Source organism: Erythrolamprus reginae, chromosome 5 (assembly GCF_031021105.1).
Source record: "Erythrolamprus reginae isolate rEryReg1 chromosome 5, rEryReg1.hap1, whole genome shotgun sequence".
Taxonomy (NCBI): Eukaryota; Metazoa; Chordata; class Lepidosauria; order Squamata; family Dipsadidae; genus Erythrolamprus; species Erythrolamprus reginae.
In genome coordinates, this window is record NC_091954.1 from 112945895 (window position 1) to 112967990 (window position 22096).

The 22096-nt window shown below is 43.0% G+C and overlaps 1 protein-coding gene across 1 annotated transcript in view; it reads right to left on the minus strand.

Annotated features, from left to right (window-relative positions):
• The window catches only part of ABCF3 (ATP binding cassette subfamily F member 3), a 47104-nt gene that overhangs the window by 9860 nt on the left and 15148 nt on the right, over positions 1-22096 (minus strand). Inside the window, exons 9-17 of the mRNA XM_070753758.1 lie at positions 18789-18848; positions 18428-18484; positions 15505-15527; positions 11963-12018; positions 10303-10503; positions 8814-8890; positions 7093-7137; positions 5721-5853; positions 3902-3990 (exon numbers count right to left, since the gene is read on the minus strand). Of these exons, the coding sequence (XP_070609859.1) occupies positions 3902-3990; positions 5721-5853; positions 7093-7137; positions 8814-8890; positions 10303-10503; positions 11963-12018; positions 15505-15527; positions 18428-18484; positions 18789-18848 (741 nt within the window). The remainder of the gene's footprint in view (positions 1-3901; positions 3991-5720; positions 5854-7092; positions 7138-8813; positions 8891-10302; positions 10504-11962; positions 12019-15504; positions 15528-18427; positions 18485-18788; positions 18849-22096) is intronic.

The window sequence follows — 22096 nt, forward strand, 5'->3', positions numbered from 1 at the left end:
ATCAATCAATCAAGAAATCAATCAAACAATAAAAGTTTAAAATGGCCTACAATTGAAAACATTAGCCAAAGGAATACAGCGTTCCCTCGATTTTTGCGGGGAATGCGTTCCGACACCGCCCGCGAAAGTCGAATTTCCGCGAAGTAGAGATGCGGAAGTAAATACACTATTTTTGGCTATGAGCAGTACCACAAACCTTCCCTTAACACTTTAAACCCCTAAATTGCAATTTCCCATTCCCTTAGCAACCATTTAGATTATTACTCACTGTGTTTATTTATTAAATTTATTTAAAAATATATTTATTAAAGGCAGATGAAAGTTTGGCGATGACATATGACGTCATCGGGCGGGAAAAACTGTGGTATGGGGGAAAAAACCCACTAAGTATTTTGTAATTAATATTTTTGAAAAACCATGGTACAGACTTTTCGCGAAGTTCGAACCCGCGAAAATTGAGGGAACACTGTAACTCGCTCTTTTGTAAGATAAATGTTTTATTTATTTGTCCGACTGTCCATCCATCCATGCATCCATCCATCCATCGGATTTCTATGCTGCCCCTCTTCGAAGACTCAGGGTGGCTTACAACATATAATAAAAAGCAATAAAATGCAATGGCAAATCCAATTAATTAAACTAGATAACTAACCCAAAATCCCCAATATTTTAAAAATCAATCGTTAAATAAAATACCTTAAGTAAAAACGTATTAAGTCCATGTCTTGAAATACTCTACATTTGATATTAATCTTTCCATTTTTAATGTGAACTTTAATGTAAACAATGCCTTGCTGAGACGTAACAAGAACAAGGGGGCACAATCTGAGGTTCGTTGGGGGAAAGATCAGAAGCAACGTAAAAAAATATTATTTTGCTGAAAGAGTAGTAGATGCTTGGAACAAACTTCCAGCAGACGTGGTTGGTCAATCCACAGGAACTGAATTTAAACATGCCTGGGATAAACATAGATCCACCTTAAGATAAAATACAGGAAATAGTATAAGGGCAGACTAGATGGACCAGGAGGCCTTTTTCTGCCGTCAATCTTCTGTGTTTCTATGTTTCTAAAATGTCCACGTCTATCTTATATATAACACCTTAGTTTCAGGTTTTACCCTGCCTGACAAGGAGAGAATAAGAAAGATAAATTAAAACCTGGCTTCTGCTGCTAAAATGAAAAATATTCCTCACTGCTCTTCTATCGCAGCTGTGGAAAATTGTACAAAACGGGACTCTCGTGCACAGGTTGTGCTGACATAATATCTAATCTATAACTCTTCAAAGAATCCACATCCCCCCTCCTTCCCTCCCTCCAATCACTCAACAGCAGCAAAGGGATGTGTCTTTTTCAAGGTCAGTACCTTCCTTCCTGGTGGTTCCCTTCCACCCACCCCATGCGAGGGAGAGAAGATATGGGAGGGGAATAGGGGGAGACAAGGTTGGCACAGTTCAGGGCCTTGTGCTCTGCAGCCCCTCCTTCACGCAGTGTTTCTCAACCTTGGCCATTTTAAGATGGACGGACTTCTAATTTCTAGGTTCTATCATATCTCAAGACCTAAAATAGGTCACTTAACATCAAAAGTGTCATCAAAAAAGCACAACAAAGGATGTTCTTTCTGCGCCAACTCAGGCAGCTCAAACTGCCCAAGGAGCTGCTGATACAGTTCTACAAAGGAATCACTGAGTCTGTCATCTGCACCTCTATAACTGTCTGGTTTGCTGCTGCAACTCAACAGGACCGACAGACTTTAGAGTAGCCTTCTCTGTGGCGGCCCCAACCCTCTGGAACCAGCTCCCCCTGGAGATTAGAATTGCCCCCACCCTCCTTGCCTTTTGTAAAGTTCTTAAGACTCATCTCTGCCATCAGGCATGGGGGAACTGAGACATCTCCCCCCGGGCCTATACAATTTATACATGGTATGTTTGTGTGTGTTTGCTTTTAATAATGGGGGTTTTAGTGTTTTTTAAATTATTAGATTTGTTCTTACATTGTCTTTGTTATCAGAACTGCAGAAAAAACAATTACTGCCCACCTGCCTTCCATTGAGGACCTGTAAACTGCACAAGTCAAAAAGAGGGCGGGGAAAATATTGACTGACCCCTCGCATCCTGGACATAAACTGTTTTAACTCCTATCCTAAAAACGTCACTACACAGCACTGCACATCAAGACAACTAGACACAAGAACAGGTTTTTCCCAAGCGCCATCACTCTGCTAAACAAATAATTCCCTCAATACTGCCAAAGTATTTCCTAAGTCTAAACTACTATTAATCTTATCATTCCCATCACCCATCTCCTCCTACTAATGATTGTATGATTGTAACTGGTTGCTTGTATCCTTATGATTTATAATAATATTGTTTCTTATTTCTACCCTAGGACAATCATTAAGTGTTGTACCTCATAATTCTTTTTTTTTAATTTTTATCTCATGATTTTTGACAAAGGTATTGTTTCTTTTATGTACACTGAGAGCATATGCACCAAAGACAAATTCCTTGTGTGTCCAATCACACTTGGCCAATAAAGAATTTAATTGCAGCACGAATCCCAGCGACCAGTGAGGTCCCACAGAGTTGGCCTCCTTAGGGTCCCGTCGACCAAACAATGTCGGCTGGCGGGACCTAGGGGAAGAGCCTTCTCTGTGGGAGCCCCGGCCCTCTGGAATCAGCTCCCCCCAGAGATTCGTACTGCCCCCACCCTCCTTGCCTTCTGAAAGAGCTTAAAAACTAATCTTTGCCACCAGGACTTTTAGATCTTCCCCTTGACCATTGAATGCTTAAGTATGATTGTTGAATGATTGGCCGATGTTGTGGTTAGCTCTGGCCCAGCTCCTGCCCCAAGGAATGTGCAGGTGGATGTGGGGGAGACATCCACATGCCGCAGGCCTGTTTTGCTCCCGATGGAATCTGCCGATGAAGCCTCCTCTGACCAAGGAAGCATGAGTGACAGGGAAGAGGGGAGTTTGGCAGACAGCCCAGGAGGAGATCAATCATCTGTATCATCCTTGGATTCTGAACAAGAATTAATGACACATCCACGCCTGCGTAGAGTGATGCATAGGAGACAACAACTGAAGGATTATTACAAGAGAAAATGAGGCCACCTGTGGTTGGGTGGGGCTCCAGAAATTAGGGCTGCTGCTATAAATAGCAGTGTGTGGGTTTGGCCATTGTGAAAGAGTATCTGATCGCAGTTGTTCAGTAGTCGTGTGTTGCTGTTTTCTGGACTTTGTTGATTTTTCACGCTTTTGAAACCAAAGCAGAGCAATATGTGTGTGTGTGTGTGTGTGTCTCACTTCGTTGGAAGAAGAAGGGGTGTGAAGTTTCTCCACAGCTGCTAGCTAAGTACTTAATGACTGCTTAAGGGAAATTGTACAGACTACCCGGTTGTTTTGGGACGAGTGCTCTTTGCAAAACAAAAAGAGTGCTTAGTTTATTTTGAATTTTGCGATAAAGAACATTGTTTTGAATTTTCAAAGGGGTGTGTGTGTCTGAAATTTGTACCCTTGAATTTTCGGGAGGCTCCTACCAGAGAGCCCGGCAGAACAGCCGATAGGTTTTTCTTTCAATTGTTTTTAAATGTAGCATTAATTGGATTTATATTATCGTTCTGTTTTTTATATAAGCTGTGACCCGCCCCGAGTCCTCGGAGAAGGGCGGCATACAAATCCAATTAAATAAATAAATAAATAAATAAATAAATATATTCTATTCTATCTTTGCAGAAAGATAAAAAGCTTATCTTCAAAGGAGATGGAAAGCAACCCAAAGCACAGGAGCCTCAGGTATCTGGGATGCTATGAATGACTGAGCAACAAGTCAGCCACTTTGGACGAGTGTGTTCTCTTCTTCTCATCCCACCCTATCTCTGCAATGGTGGCTTGAAAGCTACCTGTGAGCGTGTCTAATCCCTCGCACAGGTGCCAGGTCTCCCATCAGGATCTTCAGCATGGTGGATTTGCCAGCTCCGTTCTCCCCAACCTGGAAGTAAAACAATATAGAAATTAAAGAGACATCTTGTCAAGCTCTATTTTCAGGATTCTGGAACTATAGCCCTTTTAATCTGCTTTTCAATCGAAGAAAAGTAGCTGATTTACAAGCAAAGGAAGAAAATGAAGAAAAGGGAGGGAGGAGGCCGTAATAAGATTCAAGTACAGTGGTACCTCTACCTAAGAACGCCTCTACTTACAAACTTTTCTAGATAAGAACCGAGTGTTCGTGATTTTTTTGCCTCTTCTCAAGAACGATTTTCCACTTACAAACCCGAGCCTCCGAAACTGTAACTGAAAAAGGCAGAGAGAAGCCTCCATGGGGCCTCTCTAGGAATCTCCTGGGAGGAAACAGGTCTGGAAAAGGCGGGGAGAAGCCTCCATGGGGCCTCTTTAGGAATCTCTTGGGAGGAAACAGGGCTGGAAAAGGCAGGAAGAAGCCTCTGTGGGGGCCTCTCTAGGAATCTCCTGGGAAAAAACGGGGCCAGAAAAGGCAGGGAGAAGCCTCCATGGGGCCTCTGTAGGAATCTCCTGGGAGGAAACAGGTCTGGAAAAGGCGGGGAGAAGCCTCCATGGGGCCTCTGTAGGAATCTCCTGGGAGGAAACAGGGCCTCCACCCTCCGTGTGGTTTCCCCAATCACACACATTATTTGCTTTTACATTGATTCCTATGGGAAAAATTGCTTCTTCTTACAAACTTTTCCACTTAAGAACCTGGTCATGGAACGAATTAAGTTCATAAGTAGAGGTACCACTGTACTAATCCCTAACATTCAAGAATGTGCTGTGGCCAAAGGAAATGGTGATAAACACTGCCATCTATTGATGCTTTTTTGTTGTTATTTATATTTTATTAATTGGATTTGTATTCCATCCCTCTACGAGGACTCTGGGTGGCTTACAACATATAAAAAAGACAATATACATCAAAATTCAATTAAATAAAGTTAAGAATTAAATCTAAAACCAGAAAACCAATTAAAATGCACACAGATCCATTCAATCAACAAACCCACCATACTTTCATCGGTCAGAGGGCAGAGTCTAATGACCCCAAGCCTGACAGCATAGATGAGTCTTTAGACTCTTACGAAACGCGGGGAGGGTGGGGTCAGTACAAATCTCTGGGGGGAACTGATTCCAGAAGGCCGGGGCCCCACAGAAAAGGCTCTTCCCCTAGGTCCCGCCAAACAACATTGTCTAGTTGACGGGACCTGGAGAAGGCCAACTCTGTGGGACCTAACCGGACACTGGGATTCATGCAGCAGGAGGCGGTCCCGTTAAAATGAAACAGCGTCCTCAAATGCAAATCTTTAGGTACAGCAGTATTCCAGAAAAGGTGCAGAGAGGTTGAAGTAAAGTTAAACGGACTGACCAGTTAAAGAAAACTAGGATAAGCTATTTAAATTGAAGCAGAACTGCCAAGCGTTAAACCATGATGTGTCGTTGGCTGTGATGGGCGGCCATAGAAACCGGCCCGTCAAGCGAACAAACGTGACGTACAGTTTTATGAAAATTATGTACATCAATCTATCACACGCACCAGCCAGGTTTTTGGGATGTTTATTTGCCGCACAATTATTTTGCACAAACCTTCCTTCCATCAGTCAATTGTGAGATTGTTTCTTAATACGTAACACTGCATTGATTGCCAGTTTGTAATAGTGAATGCTTTATCACTTCCACATAATTAACCTTTTGCCAAATATGTTGTCATCTTACCACACAGATGCGAGAGTCCAGGTCAGCAGAAACAGAGAGGGAAGAGAAGATGTAGTTGTTGGGCTCGTAGTAAAAGTCCACTTCGTCAAGTTGTAAGATGGGAGGAGAAAACTTCTCAAAGCCATCTGGGAACCTACAGGGGAAAATAAAATAAAAAATATGGAAGTGTCCAAAAGGGCCCTCACTGCTTCTACTAGATCGGGAGAATCAGCTTGGCATTAATTTTGCCTTATGCTGCATATACTATGGTAGGAATACATAGCAGTTAGATTTACAGTGATACCACGTCTTATGAACCCCTCTTCATAAGAACTTTTCGTGATACGAACCCGGTGTTTAAGATTTTTTTGCTTCTGCTTCCAAACTATTTTCACCTTACGAACCCGAGCCGTCGCCGCTGGGATTCCCGAGCCTCCCCTTGCTGGGAATCCCCGCCTCCGGACTTCCCTTGCCAGCTGAAGCGCCCCTTCTTGCATTGCTGGGATTTCCCTGAGGCACCCCTCGCTGGGATTCCCTTCATTTTTGCGGCGCTGCTTTGAATCTCAGTGAGGGGAGGCTCAGGGAAATCCCAGCAATGCAAGAACGGGCGCTTCAGCTGGCAACGGAAGTCCGGAGGCGGGGTTTCCCAGTGAGGGGAGGCTTATGGGAATCCCAGCGCTTCAGCTGGAAAAGGAAGTCCGGAGGTGGGGATTCCCAGCAAGGGGAGGCTCAGGGGAATTCCAGCGCTTCGGCTGGCAATGGAAGTCTGGAGGTGGGGATTCCCAGCGAGTGGAGGCTCAGGGGAATCCCAGCGCTTCAGCTGGCAACGGAAGTCTGGAGGCGGGGTTTCCCAGCAAGGGGAGGCTCAGGGGATTCCCAGCGGCGCAAGGCAAAAGGGGTGACTTTTGGGATGGGGTTGCACGCATTATTTGCTTTTATATTGATTCCTATGGGGAAAATTGCTTCATCTTATGAACTTTTCGACTTACCAACCTCGACAGGGAATGAATTAAGTTCGTAAGATGAGGTATGACTGTATATAAAGTTGTTTTTATGCACTACAGACATCATTCAGAGGCATGGGATGTCAAACTCAATTTCACCGAGGACCATATCAGAGTTATGTTTGGCCTTGGGGGCCGGAGTGGGCAATGGCCTCCTGCAACCCCCCTGCCAGCACTTCAGGAGGCTGCAATGGCCAAAACTTTCAGGACGGTTATAAGCATTACTCATTCAGCACTGTTGCAACCAGTGTTGAATGAGTATTTCCTGAGTAAGTACTATCTATACTGAGACTGAGAAGGTAGACAGGTGAGTAAGAAGACATCTGCCCTACTTTTCCTATGATGGGCTAGAAAATTGGGCTTTCTTGTGCCCATCAAGATTCACTTACTTCATTATCACTTCAGATTCTTTGTCCACTGGCTTCAGTTTTGGCCTGAGAAGAAGAAAGACACTGATAAGTCTTTTTATTATTATTATTATTATTATTATTATTATTATTATTATTATTATTATTAATTAGATTTGTATGCCGCCCCTCTCTGTAGACTCGGGGCGGCTCGCAGCAATGATAAAAACAATATACAATGACAAATCTAATAGTTAGAATCTAAAATAACAATAATACATTTAAAAAGTCTAAAAAACAATGAACCCCAATTTATAAGTCTTGTTGCAATGAGAGATAGGTATCAAATATCCAATCACTAAGCAGCCATTTGGAAGCAGATAAATTCTCAGGACTTCGCATTTAGACTTATATACCGCTTTAAAGTGCTTTACAGGCCTCTCTAAGCTGTTTACAGAGAGTCAGCCTATCGCCCCCAACAAACTGGGTCCTCATTTGACCGACCTTGGGAGGGTGGAAGGCTGAGTTAACCTTGAGACTACTGGGATTTGATCTGCCAAACTGCTGGCAGCTGGTGATCAGAAGTAGCTTGCAGTACTGCACTCTAAACGCTGCACCATCGAGGCTCTTAAGAACTACTATAACTAGATTAACTTGATCTTGGTTTTCTTTTAAGAGATAGCTTAATTTTCCTTTCCAAGCTTTCCCCCCCTCTAATTCTGTAGAAGATTTCAAGGACAGAAACAAAGTTCATCAATTTCCCTTGATTCAGTATGAAAATCACTTCATGCTATCACCTGCTCAAACCGAAGCAAACAGCTCATGCTTTCCTATTTCTACCAATATCCTGCTAGTATATTTGTCAACTATAGTAAGGTTTAAAGCAGGCATCTTCAAACTTGGCAACTTTAAAGACTTGTGGACTTCAACTCCCAGAATTCCCCAACCTCCATGGCTGGCTGAGGATTTATTTTATTTATTTGATTTGATTTGTATGCCACCCCTCTCCGCAGACTTGGGGCGGCTAACAAGAGTAATAAACAGCATGTCACAAATCTAATGTTTAAAGTAATTAAAGAAAACCCCTTATTAAAACCAAACATACACACAAACATACCGTGCATAAATTGTATAGGCCTAGGGGGAAAAGGATAGTTCAATTATGAGAATTGAAATCCACAAGCCTTAGAGGTGTCATGTTTGGAGATCCCTCCTTTAACAAGATAAGCCTTTGCATTAATCCTGTTGATAATATTTACTGCTCTAAGGATAACGCAGTGATTGAGAAATAATTGGGCGGTAAAGGAGCAATCTTCTCATAACCAAGAAACACGGTGCATCCAAAAAATGAGGATTAGTGCAAAAATGTTACTTCTAGTTTATAAATTTTGAGAAGAATGCTGCATACTAGGAGCAGGCCGGGAACTGCCATTTAAGAAATTGTGCTTAATCAGCTCCTCAGTCTGTAGATCCTGCAATGATGGACTCTTAATAGACCTAGGCCAGTGATGGGGGACCTTTTTTTCCTTGGGTGCTGAAAGAGCATGTGCACGCACTCATAATTCACGCTCCGGATTATCATTACGGGGCAAGACAAGAGAAAGTGTGATTGAGTGTTTTTTGGTGCCATTTAATGATCAGGCAGAATTTTGTGGGTCAGATAATCGTATGAATCTAGAAAAGGGAGAGGGCGTGTGTCACAGGTTCCCCATCACTGACCCTAGGCAATCCACCCTGATGTTAGTTGGCTTTTGGATACTCACAGCTTCTCCAAGAGTTTCAGTTTGCTCTGAACTTGCGACGCCCTGTTTGCATTATAGCGGAATCGATCGATAAAGACCTGTGGGAGAAATGCAGAGATTCTTTCATGTAAACAGGAGGACCAAATCAGCCGCTGCAGGGACACAGTCTGGTCAATGGAGTTTGAGTCCATGATCCAAACTGATTTATCTATGCGAGTGTGCCACAAAGGTTTGAAGCAGGAGGGTTTTCAAAACTGCACACCCTGAAGTGAATAGGACACAATAAGAAATGCACCAGAGATTCTGCCCCTCTCTGAGAGCCAACCAAAGCAATAGAATGATATGCAGTGGAGGCTAAAGAGGCCGTGATGGGCTGCTGCCCCCAGGGCGGCAGGTGGAGGAATGCAGTGGGGGTAATAAGTTATTGAATCCTTAATAGTTTTTTTTATTGTCCTTCCTCCTTTAGTACCTTAGTATCCACGCAAGCGCAGAATTATGTGTAGAAGAGACCAAGTAAGGACATATTACAGGAAATAAGGGAGGCCACCTGTGTTTGGGTGGGGCTCCAGTAATTACAGCTGCTGCTATAAATAGTAGCATGTGGGTTTGGCCATTGTGGAAGAGTATCTGGTCGCAGTTCTTCAGGAATCGTGTGTTGCTGGTTTCTGGACTTTGTTGATTTTTCACGCCTTTGAAAACAAAGCAGAGCAACGTGTGTGTGTGTGTGTGTGTCTCACTTTGTTGGAAGAAGAAGAAGGGGTGTGAAGTTTCTTCACAGCTGCTAGCTAAGTACTTAATGACTGCTTAAGGGAAATTGTACAGACTACCCGGTTGTTTTGGGACGAGTGCTCTTTGCAATACAAAAAGAGGGCTTAGTTTATTTTGAATTTTGGGATAAAGAACATTGTTTTGAATTTTCAAACATGTGTGACTGTGAAATTTGTCCCCTTGAATTTTAGGGAGGCTCCTACCAGAGAGCCCGGCAGAACACTATCAAGATTTAACAAGCTGTCTGGTGTTTAACTGGAGAAATATGGTGTAAATAAAGTTTGTTTAAAGAAGTGGAGAGCATCGCTCAGTTTAATTAAATCCCGGCACAAAGCACCTGTTGGGGGGTTTTTTGCACTCCAGGGCGAAACGGCCTTCCCCAAGGCTGAAAACCAGCTGGCTAGTACATGCACTGGAGATTTTTTTTATTTTTTAATTTTTTAACTATTTTAAATTTTAAATTGTAAATTATTAGATTTGTCAGGAACTGTTTTTCCTGTGTTGTGAGCCGCCCCGAGTTTACGGAGAGGGGCGGCATACAAATCTAATAAATAAATAAATAAATAAATAAATAAATAAATAAATAAATAAATAAATAATAAAAAAAATAGGGCAACGCCTTGCGTGCCCTCTGATATGGTTCCGCGTGCCACCTGTGACACCCGTGCCATAGGTTTGCCATCACAGTTCTATCAACTTTCTTATGACACCGTCGGATCGCTAACCGCTCCGCTTCTCTGACCTGGATGTGCTCCCGGTACTGCTGCTGCGCCTCGTATTCCCGGTGCTGGTTTTTCAGCCGTTCTTCTTTGATCTTGACAAAGTTCTCGAAGTCCCCGCGGTAGCTGTCGAGGCGCTGGGAGTGCAGGTGGATGACATCGGTGGCCACGGCGTTTAAAAAGTTCCGGTCGTGAGATACTACAAGGATGGTGGACTGCCAAGTCTGCAAGGGCCCAGAATGAAAAGGAAAAATAAGGGGGGGGGGGGCAAGATTAGATTAGATTGATTGGATTTATATGCCGCCCCTCTCCGCAGACTCGGGGCGGCTCACAACAATGGTGAAGAACAGTACATAGTAACAAATCTAATATGTAAAAATCTAGATTACACTCTTAGATTAAAAAGTCCAAAAAAGAAAACCCAATACAGTGGTACCTCATCTTACGAATGCCTCTTCTAACGAACTTTTCGAGATACAAACCCGGTGTTTAAGATTTTTTTGCCTCTTCTTCCGAACTATTTTCACCTTACGAACCCAAGCAGCTGCTGCTGGGATGAAGGGGTTTCTTTTCCCCCCCTTTTTTGAAGAAAGAAAAGGGAGGGGCAGCTTGTAGGAGTAAAGATTTTGCATGCTTGCAAAGGCACTGAAACGGTGTCTTATTAAGAAAGAAAAGGGAGGGGCAGCTTGGAGGAGTAAAGATTTTGCATGCTTGCAAAGGCACTGAAACAGTGTCTTTTTAAGAAAAGGGAGGGGCGGCAAGGAGGAGGAAAGATTTTGCATGCTTGCAAAGGCACTGAAACGGTGTCTTATTAAGAAAGAAAAGGGAGGGGCAGCTTGGAGGAGTAAAGATTTTGCATGCTTGCAAAGGCACTGAAACAGTGTCTTTTTAAGAAAGAAAAGGGAGGGGCGGCTTGGAGGAGGAAAGATTTTGCATGCTTGCAAAGGCACTGAAACAGTGTCTTTTTAAGAAAGAAAAGGGAGGGGCGGCTTGGAGGAGGAAAGATTTTGCATGCTTGCAAAGGCACTGAAACAGTGTCTTTTTAAGAAAGAAAAGGGAGGGGCGGCTTGGAGGAGGAAAGATTTTGCATGCTTGCAAAGGCACTGAAACGGTGTCTTTTGAAAAAAGAAAAGGGAGGGGCGCCCCCTTGCCTTTCTTCCTTCCCACTCACCCTTTAGCCTAGCCTTGCTTCTTCCACCTGCCCCCTTTCACTGCTCCTCCCTGCCCTCTGTTCGCCTCCCTTCTAAAGTTTGGGATTTTCCTGAAGGATTTGCACGCATTATTTGCTTTTACATTGATTCCTATGGGAAACATTGTTTCATCTTACGAACTTTTCACCTTACGAACCTCCTCCTGGAACCAATTAAGTTCGTATGATGAGGTACCACTGTATATAAAAAACAACACACAATCGAATCATACACAAAAACTACATGGGCAAGGAGGAGATGTTTCAATTCCCCCATGCCTGATGGCAGAGGTGGGTTTTAAGAAGTTTACGAAAGGCAAGGAGGGTGGGGGCAATCCTGATCTCTGGGGGGAGCTGGTTCCAGAGGGTTGGAGCCACCACAGAGAAGGCTCTTCCCCTGGATCTCAGCCATATCTGAATGTCCCAAGCTCCTTAAACTATCCCTTGCCCCTCGCCCCCCAAATTGTGGATAGTTTTCCAAATTTTAGACAGACCTGCAAATAGTTTTCTAGCCAGATAATCGCCTTCACATCCAGCATGTTGGTTGGTTCTGGAAGTGAATTGAAATAAGATTGTTAATGCAAAGCCCCTTTGGACAAAATTCATAGGGAAAGACAAGTTAAGAACATAAGAACCTAAGAAGAGCCATGATGAATCAGGCCAAAGCCCATCGAGTCCAGCATTCTGTGTCACGCAGTGGCCCACCAATTGTCCATGGGGATCTTGAGCAGAAAGAGAAGGCAAAACCCTCCCTTTCCCTTGACCCCTAACAAATGGGACTCAAGGGAATCCTGCCTGCCTCAACCAACATAGAGGCGGCACATGGACATCCGTTTCAATAACCACCGATACACTTGGCATCCATGAATCTGTCTAATCCTGCCTTGAAGCCATCCAGGCTGACAGCTGTCACGACCTCTTCTGGAAGTGAATTCCATAAACCAACGACCCTCTGGGTGAAGAAATATTTCCCTTGATTTGTCCTCACTTTCTTACCTATGAGCTTTAGGGAGGGGCCCCTTGTCCTAGTATTGTGTGATAGAGAAAAGAATTTTTCTCTATCCACCTTTTCTATCCCGTGCATGATTTTATACACTTCGATCAAGTCACCCCTTAAACGCCGTCTTTCAAGGCGGAAGAGACCAAGGCATTGCAACCTGGTTTCATAAGGGAGGGGCTCCATTTCCTTGATCATTCTTGTTGCCCTTTTTTTGCACCTTTTGGGTTTGGCAATATATAACACAAGCCAACAATGTATGCTTACATGTAATAGAACACTATTGCTTTAAGAGCTAATGCTGTGGATTGCCACAAGAGGGAGCCAGAAGCATGACTCAGCTTTTCTTGCATGTTAATACTTATTGTGAGCGCTCCTTGTCCATCTCAGGTCATGTCAGATTATGAGGAGGATGAGCCAGGCCCCTCTGGATACCTTGGGCCAGGGGGGTTGCCAGCTGATGCAGAGAGTGAGAATGAGGGAGAAATTGACCTGGATGAACCTGAGGAGCCACCAGAGGGGGCTGATATAATAATAACAACAACAGAGTTGGAAGGGACCTTGGAGGTCTTCTAGTCCAGTCTCCTGCTTAGGCAGGAAACCCTAAACCACTTCAGACAGATGGTTATCCAACATCTGCTTAAAAACGTCCAGTGTTGGGGCATTGACAACTTCTGAGGCCAGCTGTTCCACTGATCAACCGTTCTGACTGTCAGGAAATTTCTCCTTAGTTCTCAGTTACTTCTCTCATAGAAACATAGAAGTCTGACGGTAGAAAAAGACCTCATGGTCCATCTAGTCTGCCCTTATACTATTTTTCGTACTCTATCTTGGGATGGATATATATTTATCCCAGTCATGTTTAAATTCAGTTACTGTGGATTTATCTACCACGTCTGCTGGAAGTTTGTTCCAAGCATCTACTACTCTTTCAGTAAAATAATATTTTTCATGTTGCTTTTGATCTTTCCCCCAACTAACTTCAGATTGTGTCCCCTTGTTCTTGTGTTCACTTTCCTATTAAAAACACTTCCCTCCTGGACCTTATTTAACCCTTTAACATATTTAAATGTTTCGATCATGTCCCCCCTTTCCCTTCTGCCCTCCAGACTCTACAGATTGAGTTCATGAAGTCTTTCCTGATACGTTTTATGCTTAAGACCTTCCACCATTCTTGTAGCCCGTCTTTGGACCCGTTCAATTTTATCCATATCTTTTTGTAGGTGAGGTCTCCAGAACTGAACACAGTATTCCAAATGTGGTCTCACCAGCACTCTATATAACGGGATCATAATCTCCCTCTTCCTGCTTGTTATACCTCTAGCTATGCAGCCAAGCCTCCTACTTGCTTTCCCTGCCGCCTGACTGCACTGTTCACCCCATTTTGAGACTGTCTGAAATCACTGCCCCTAAATCCTTTTCTTCTCAAGTTTCTGCTAACACCGAACTGCCAATACTCTCCTTGTTTAGTTTCCACCCATTGCTTCTTGTTCTACCCTCAGGTGCTTTGGGGAATAGGTTGACTCCTTCTTCTTTGCGGCAACAATATAACCATGGGGGAGTGGTCCCAGTTGGAGGATGAAGAAGACATTAGAGTGGATAACCCACTTTTAGATGCTACATACAGGAGGTCACTGAGAAGACAACAGGACTTGTATAGTAAAAGGAAATAAACTTGCAGCTTTACCTCTTGGGGGTTTTGATGCCACTCCAAGCCAGTATAAAAGCAAAGGATTTTGGGAAACTTGGGGTTCAGTTTCAACGTCACTTCATGGAAGCTGTGTTAAATTGGGGTGTTCAAAAATGCCCCCCCCCCCGCCGAAACCTGATTCCTGCCTTGCTAAAAACTCTTTGCCAGACGCTGCTTGAGTTTTAGAAACCTGGTGAGCTGATCTCTCTTCTATTATGAATTTCTCTTTCTAATTGCAATGGAATGCCATTAGGCTGTGCTTGGCACTTTTCACCTCAAAGAAAAAAATAATACTCCCAGACAATTTATTCAGACAATTTTCTGCTTTTTACTGCATTTTATAATAAAGAGTATGATTTTAAACTGAAATAGTCAGTTTTTAGTCGGTGCTTTCACTCCGAAAGCCCCGGGAACAGAACAGTACATAACTAGTTGGGTTTGGCAATATAAAACACAAGCCAACAATGTATGCTTACATGTAATAGAACACTATTGCTTTAAGAGCTAATGCTATGGATTGCCACAAGAGGGAGCCAGAAGCATGACTCAGCTATTCTCTGCTAGTTTTCTTTCTGACTATGCTATAGAACTGCCTGTTCAAATGATGGTTTATGTATTTGTAAGCTAAGCAAGTAAGGCTTAGAGTTTGGTATGTGTATCGACTGATTTAATTGTGTATGACTAGGACTGTTCTTGACTAAGACATTTACCAAAGTAAATAATATTTTGTACACTTAATCAGGGTGTCCAGGGGGAAAGCATTTTTAAATTCCCTGATATTTCTCTGTAATTTGCAATCTAATTGACGTGCGTCATACCAAACGGCTAAGCCATGGAGAAATATAGGTAGCTGAGGAAGCAAGTTGTTGCCACAGTTATACTCATTTTTGCTTGACTCTAACAGGCAATGCGATCCGTTTTTTTAAAAAACATGATTTTGCCCAGACTTTTAAACATTTTAAGTTTGGTTTTCCCCCCTGATTTATTCCGTTTTTTTCACAAATTCCCTGATATTTCCCGAACAGCTGATTTCCTTGATAAAGGCTGTAAAGTACTGTGAATCGGTACATAAGTCTAAGTTTAAATGCTAAAACATGTGGAAACACTGGGACAGAGAAATCAGCAGTCCACCAGGATAGGGGTCTCCAAGAACCCTGGCAACTTTAAGACTTATGGACTTCAACTTCCACAATTCTTCAGCCAGCTTTCCTGGGAGTTGACGTCGACAAATCTTAAAGTTGCCAAGGTACTTGAAGACCCAGGTGATAGGAAAAAAAGAATTTCCTGGAGAATTCTTTGAGGTGCACCATCCCCTTCCTTCTGTCTACATATGTTCAGAAAAGACTTACCATCAAGCAGAAGGAGGTCAGGCCTGGGAAAATTAAAATCAACAGAAGAGGAAAAGGAGACACAAGTGTTATTATTAGTGCAGCAATCATAAATTCTACTTTGGCACTGCTTTGATAGTAGATTTCTCACAAAGCCTTCTATGCAATAACTATGCACTCTTAATATTTTCACCATCACTGAAAACCAATCGTGACTAATCCTTTCAAGTCCAATTATTTTTGATGGGGAAATTCTTACAAATTGCTCAAACCGGCAATTTTGTACGTCTGCACTTTTATTACCATGTTTCCCCTGTCTTATATTTTTTTTGAACCTTGAAATAAGCACTTGGCCTTATTGTCATGCACTCAAAAAGCCTGTTTGGTCTTATTATCAGGGGATGTCTTATTTTGCGAGAAACAGGGTACCCACCTACAAGACTTGGCAAAACGGTATCACAGCTCTAATATTGAATTGTTAAATTTATACACTGCCAATCAATCTCACCATCGAGTGACTTAGCCCCAAATTCTTTAGGTGGGAGAAAACAATAACAACACCATGCCCAATTTTGAAATAGAGAAAATTCATTACATGGGCATTTGGAAAAAGCTGAATTATTGAAACAGGGTGATTTAGAAAGGTAAGGAAGAAAGAAAGAAAGAAAGAAAGAAAGAAAGAAAGAGAAAGAAAGAAAGAAAGAGACTACCATAGAAACATAGAAGATTGACGGCAGAAAAGGACCTCCTGGTCCATCTAGTCTGCCCTTATACTATTTCCTGTATTTTATCTTAGGATGGATATATGTTTATCCCAGGCATGTTTCAATTCAGTTCCTGTGGATTTACCAACCATGTCTGTTGGAAGTTTGTTCTAAGCATCTATTACTCTTTCAGTCAAATATTTTCTCATGTTGCTTCTGATCTTTCCCCCAACTAACCTCAGATTGTGTCCCCTTGTTCTTGGGTTCACTTTCCTATTGAAAACACTTCCCTCCTGAACCTTATTTAACCCTTTGACATATTTAAATGTTTCCATACCATATTTTTCAGAGTATAAGACGCTCTGAAGTATACTCACCTACCGTTTTCGGGGAGGAAAACAAGGGGGGGGGGGGAAATCTGCTTCTACCTCTGCCTCTGCCTCCCAGCAATTTGCTTCCTTGCAGCAAACGGCCAGTTTCAGTTTCACTTTCAGTAAGCCTGATTAGCACAAGGGGAAAAAAAATCTGCCTCTGCCTCCTTGCAGCCCAAAACAGCTGATGGTTGGGAGGCCGATCAGCTGATTGTGCTAATCAGGCTGTGCTGAAGCTAAAACCAAAACAGGCTGTTCGCTATTTGCTGCAAGGAGGCAAATTGCTGGGAGGCAGAGACCAAAGGGTGGGGGCGGGTGGGCAAGGCTACATTCAGGCTATAAGACTGCACCCAAATTTTCACCCTCTTTTTTTTGGGGGGGGGGGGTGCATCTTATACTCCAAAAACCACAATATATGAGATTAGTTTCATGCTGATGGATTAGATGGAAAGATTTTCTCATGGCCCGTTTCCAATTTTTGCAGCACAAAGGGTGCCATGATTTAAGCATTCCTTTTTTATTTTTGGTCCTTTACATTCTGGGGAAAAAAACCATACCCACCCTAAGTATCCACAACTGATACGTCTCTTTTGTGCAAAAAATACATAGATTGAGCCCTCAACTTACAACCATTTGTTTAATGAGTGTTTGAAGTTACAATGGTACTGAAAAAGGTGGCTGTTTTTTCATACTTAGGACCTCTGCGGTATCCCCATAGTCACATGATTAACATTCAGGCACTCGACAACCGGCATGTAAATTTATTACTTTGTTAACTTTGAACAATCGCTAAACAAATGGTCGTAAGGCAAGGACTACCTATAGTCCAAATAGCAGTACAGTTTTCCCACGATTTTCGCAGGTTCAAACTTTGCAAATAGCCTATACCACGGTTTTGCAAAAAATATTAATTAAAAAATACTTCGTGGTTTTTTTTCTATACCACGGTTTTTCCCACCCAATGACGTCATATGTCATCGCCAAACTAATAATTTTTGCAAATGAATAACAAAAAAAAAATATTGTTAATAAATAATTATGTTTATAAATATCAGGATCACTGAGTGTCTTATTCAATGGTGAGTACTAGTAATAATGGTGAGTAAATGGTTGTTAAGGGAATGGGAAATGGTAATTTAGGAGTTTAAAGTGTTAAGGGATGGCTTGTGATACTGTCCATAGCCAAAAATGGTGTATTTACTTCCGCATCTCTACTTCGCGGAAATTTGACTTTCGTAGGCGGTCTCGGAACGCATCCCCCGTGAAAATCGAGGGAACCCTGTAATCTCATCTTCCCCTACACCAGTGTTCCTTATTTTCTGTTATGCCCCTCCTAGGAAGAAGTAAACATTTTGCACCCCCCCAACTTTCTGCCAGGGTGATTGTTTGCAATATTCAACATGTTTTCGCTGAAAAAACTCAAGCAGCTTATCAGCGTGATTGGGGTATAATGTGTTTAAGTGCCATGCCAACATTTTTAGACACAGTAAACATATATTTCCTCGTCTCCCACCATAGTCACAGTGAAGCCAAACGCTACATCCACTTCATCATATTTCCTCCTCTTAGCTTTCGGAAGACTGACATTTGTCTCACTATCTCCGTCTCTCTCCTCCTTTCTTTTCATCCCTGTTAAACATTTTTCCATGGTGTCTTGGCAGCAGCCCACCCCTCCACGCTCCCTATCCCTCGCTCCAGTGTGGCAACACTGAAGGTCCAAGATGGCTTTTCCCAGATCAGTTTCAGGGTGGAGACACACAGCTAATCAGGATCGAGACTTCGAGTGACTTTTCACTCCACCGTTGTTACCATCGACCGATTTTCTGGAAAAGGATCATTGAGTAGAGAAGGAGATCCTTGAAGACTCACCGGGCAAAAAGAGCACGAGCCAACGCCAGCCTCATTCTCCAACCTCCGGAAAACTCTCTGAGGAAAAGGAATAGAGTGGAGAGAGGTCAGTTTCCCTGGGCCAGCCGGACCCCAGTTTGCCTGTAGATACGGAAGGTCGCCTTACATTTTTCAAGGGTTGGTGTCAGAGATGGCCAAGTTCACTTCCCCCTCTATCACAATTGTAATGTGAAGGGACAGCTACCAAGCTTCCTATCTCTGGAAGCGCCCCTCTGTCCCAGCACCTAGCAGTAGGCAAGATCAAAAAGAAAAAAAAAATCTAGGATCCCATCGTTCAAAATCACAGAAGGGAACAATTCAGTCTTGGCTAAAGCCCACTTACTTGGTTGTCTGTTGCTGCATCTTCGCGCTGAAACCCAAGCCGGCCAGAATAACAGACGCTCTGCAGGAGGAAAGGAAAAAGAAAGGAAGGAAATGTAATTTCTGGATTTATTAATTAATTAATTTATTAATCAGATTTGTATGCCGCCCCTCTCTGCAGACTCGATTCGCAGATTCCAGAATCGGGACTAGAAGCTGACTTGGGATGTGCCTAAAAGAGACTCTGTAAGTTTTAGGAAAGGCAGCAGTATCTGAACTTGGGATAAGAATTGTTTGGAATTAGGAGTATTTAGCTAAGGGTCGTTGTGGTTGGCTCGCAGCCGGGCCCTCTGGCAACGGACTTTAAGCCTGATGAATTGGGGCCATGTGGGCATGGTCGGCCTGTGTGGCTGTCAGAGGAGTCAGACAGCAAGCTGGAGGAGGGAGGGAGAGTCTGGGTATGAGGAGCCTACAGAGGCTATAGAACCCCCAACTGGGGATTTGCCAGGGTTTGAGGAGGAGGAAGAGGAGATAAGGGACCTGATTCTGAATGTACGGGTGAGAAGGATGCAGGGAGGCAGGAGTAGTAAAGAAAGCTCAGAAAGAGGAAGTGAGCACAGATGTGCATAGTCTGCACTCCCAGAGTATATAAGGGGGAGTAGTTGGAAGGTGCTCTTTGCAAAAAGCCAACGTTTGTGCCACCGGAGGAGAAGAGCCTGTGAAGAGTGTTTTTGCCTGATACAGTACTGGACATTAATATGGTTAATTTCAGAACATAAGAAGAGCCATGCTAAATCAGGTCAAAGCCAATCGAGTCCAGCATTCTGTTTCACACAGTGGCCCACCAATTGCCCATGGGGATCTTGAGCAGAAAGAGAAGGCAAAACCCTCCCTTTCCCTTGACTCCCAACAAATGGGACCCAAGGGAACCCTGCCTGCCTCAACCAACATAGAGGCGGCACTTGGACCTCCTCTATTCTTGTATAGACATCTCTATTTCTTGTAAGTAGACTTTAGCTGAGAAGCAACGGTGTGGAATCAACTTTGAGCCGCTCCAAGTCTTTGGAGAGGGGCGGCATACAAATTTAATTAATAATAATAATAATAATAATAATAATAATAATAATAATAAATAATAATAACTTGGCTTTGTCAACTTGGTCTCGTGCCTGGATTTTAGCAAGTTGAAAGCCATTGTTTTGGTTCGTGTTTGTGCAGTTCAACAAACGTTTTTGTAAACAGACTCTTGTTCATTTTGAAACCTTTGAGTTTTAATTTGGGGCTAATTACTGGCCGGCTGCTGTGCAAAACAGAACAAGGGCAATAGCCACAAAGGGGCCACATGGTGGCTGCTCAGTGGTCACAATGCTGGGTTTATCAGCTGGAAAGCCGTCAGCCCACGTTCGAGACCCCGAGCGCCATGCAGCTGGGTCAGCTCCCATCCTCGCTCCAGCTGAACTAGCAGTTCAAAAGCATGTAAAATGCAAGCAAATAAATAGGTACCACTTCGATGGGGAGGTAACAGCCCTCTGCAACATCATGCTGGCCAAAATGGCTGTGGAAATGCCTTCGGAAAGCGGCGGCTCAATGGCCTTGAAACTGAGATGAGCACTGGCCCATATAGTTGGCAACGACTTAGTGGAGTAAAATCTGGAGGCTTTTTTTTTTAACTATCCACAAATGCTTCATCAAAGCCACTTCAAGCGACTGCCGGACATCTATCAAACATGACACCTCAAAGCTTTCTGCCCTTGGGGTTTCCATCGATGGAAAAGGTAAATCAAATTAGTTATTGTTTGTTTGTTTGCAGAAGGCTGCCCTGCTACAACATTCTTTAAATCAAATTTCCAGATGAAAGTCCGGAAATTTCTAGATTTAAGATAAAAATGGTTAATCCTCGATTTACAACCTTTTGTTTAGCGATCCTTTGGAGTTACAATGGCACTGATTTACGACCGGTTTTCACACTTAATGATCAAAATTCAGATGCTTGGCAACTGGCAATATTTATCACGATTGAGTTGTTCGGTCATGTGATCGCCAGACTACTTACGGGACCGCCTCCTGCCGCATGAGTCCCAGCGACTGGTTAAGTCCCCCAGAGTCGGCCTTCTCCAGGTCCTGTCAACTAGACAATGTCACTTGGCGGGGCCTCGGGAAAGAACCTTCTCTGTGGGGGCCCCGGCCCTCTGGAATCAGCTCCCCCCAAAGATTTGTACTGCTCCCACCTTCCTCGCTTTCCACAAGAGCATAGACTTTTGCTTTGCCGCCAGGCTTGGGGCTATTAAACTCCAGCTCCCTGGCCAACGAATGTTATGTATGTTTTGAATATTGAGTGGGAATGCCTGATTTTTAACATAGAATAGAATTTTATTGGCCAAGTGTGATTGGACACACAAGGAATTTGTCTTGATGCATATGCTCTCAGCGTACATAAAATAAAATATACATTTGTCAAGAATCATGTGGTACCACACTTAACGATTGTCATATGGGTCAAATAAGCAATGAAGAAGCAATATTAATAAAATTCTTAGGATATAAGCAACAAGTTACAGTCATACAGTCAACATGGGAGGAAATGGGTGATAGGAATGATGAGAAAAAACTAGTAGTAATAGTAGTGGAGACTTAGTGAAGAGTCTGACAGTGTTGAGGGAATTATTTGTTTAGCAGAATGATGGCGTACGGGAAAAAACTGTTCTTGTGTCTAGTTGTCTTGGTGTGCAGTGCTCTGTAGCAACGTTTTGAGGGTAGGAGTTGAAACAGTTTATGTCCAGGATGCGAGGGGTCAGTAAATATTTTCTCCGCCCTCTTTTTGACTCGTGCAGTATACAGGTCCTCAATGGAATGATTTTAACTGGAATTTTAGATTAGATTAATTGATTGAGATTAATTGGATTGGGACATTGTATTGTATTGTTTTATCTTTATATGCTGTAAGCCGCCCCGAAGTCCTTGGATGGGGCGTCAAAATCCAATCAATCAATCAATCAACAAACAAACAAACAAACATGTATCTTCCTCAGCCAGCATCCGATAAGCTAAGTCAATGAAGGGGAAAAGCAAAACATTTACTTAACAACTGCAATATTCCCTTAACAATGGCAGTGATTTGTGTAACAACTGTGCCAGAAGGAGTCATTAAATGGGGCACAACTCACTTTACAACCGTCCCTCTTAAGCAACAAAACTTTTGGCCTCAACTGTGATGGTAAGTCAAGGATTACTGCTAGTATTCCTTTAGAGCAGTGTTTCCCAACCTTGGCCACTTGAAGATATTTGGACTGAAGGAAAAGGGGGGACATGATCGAAACATTTAAATGTCAA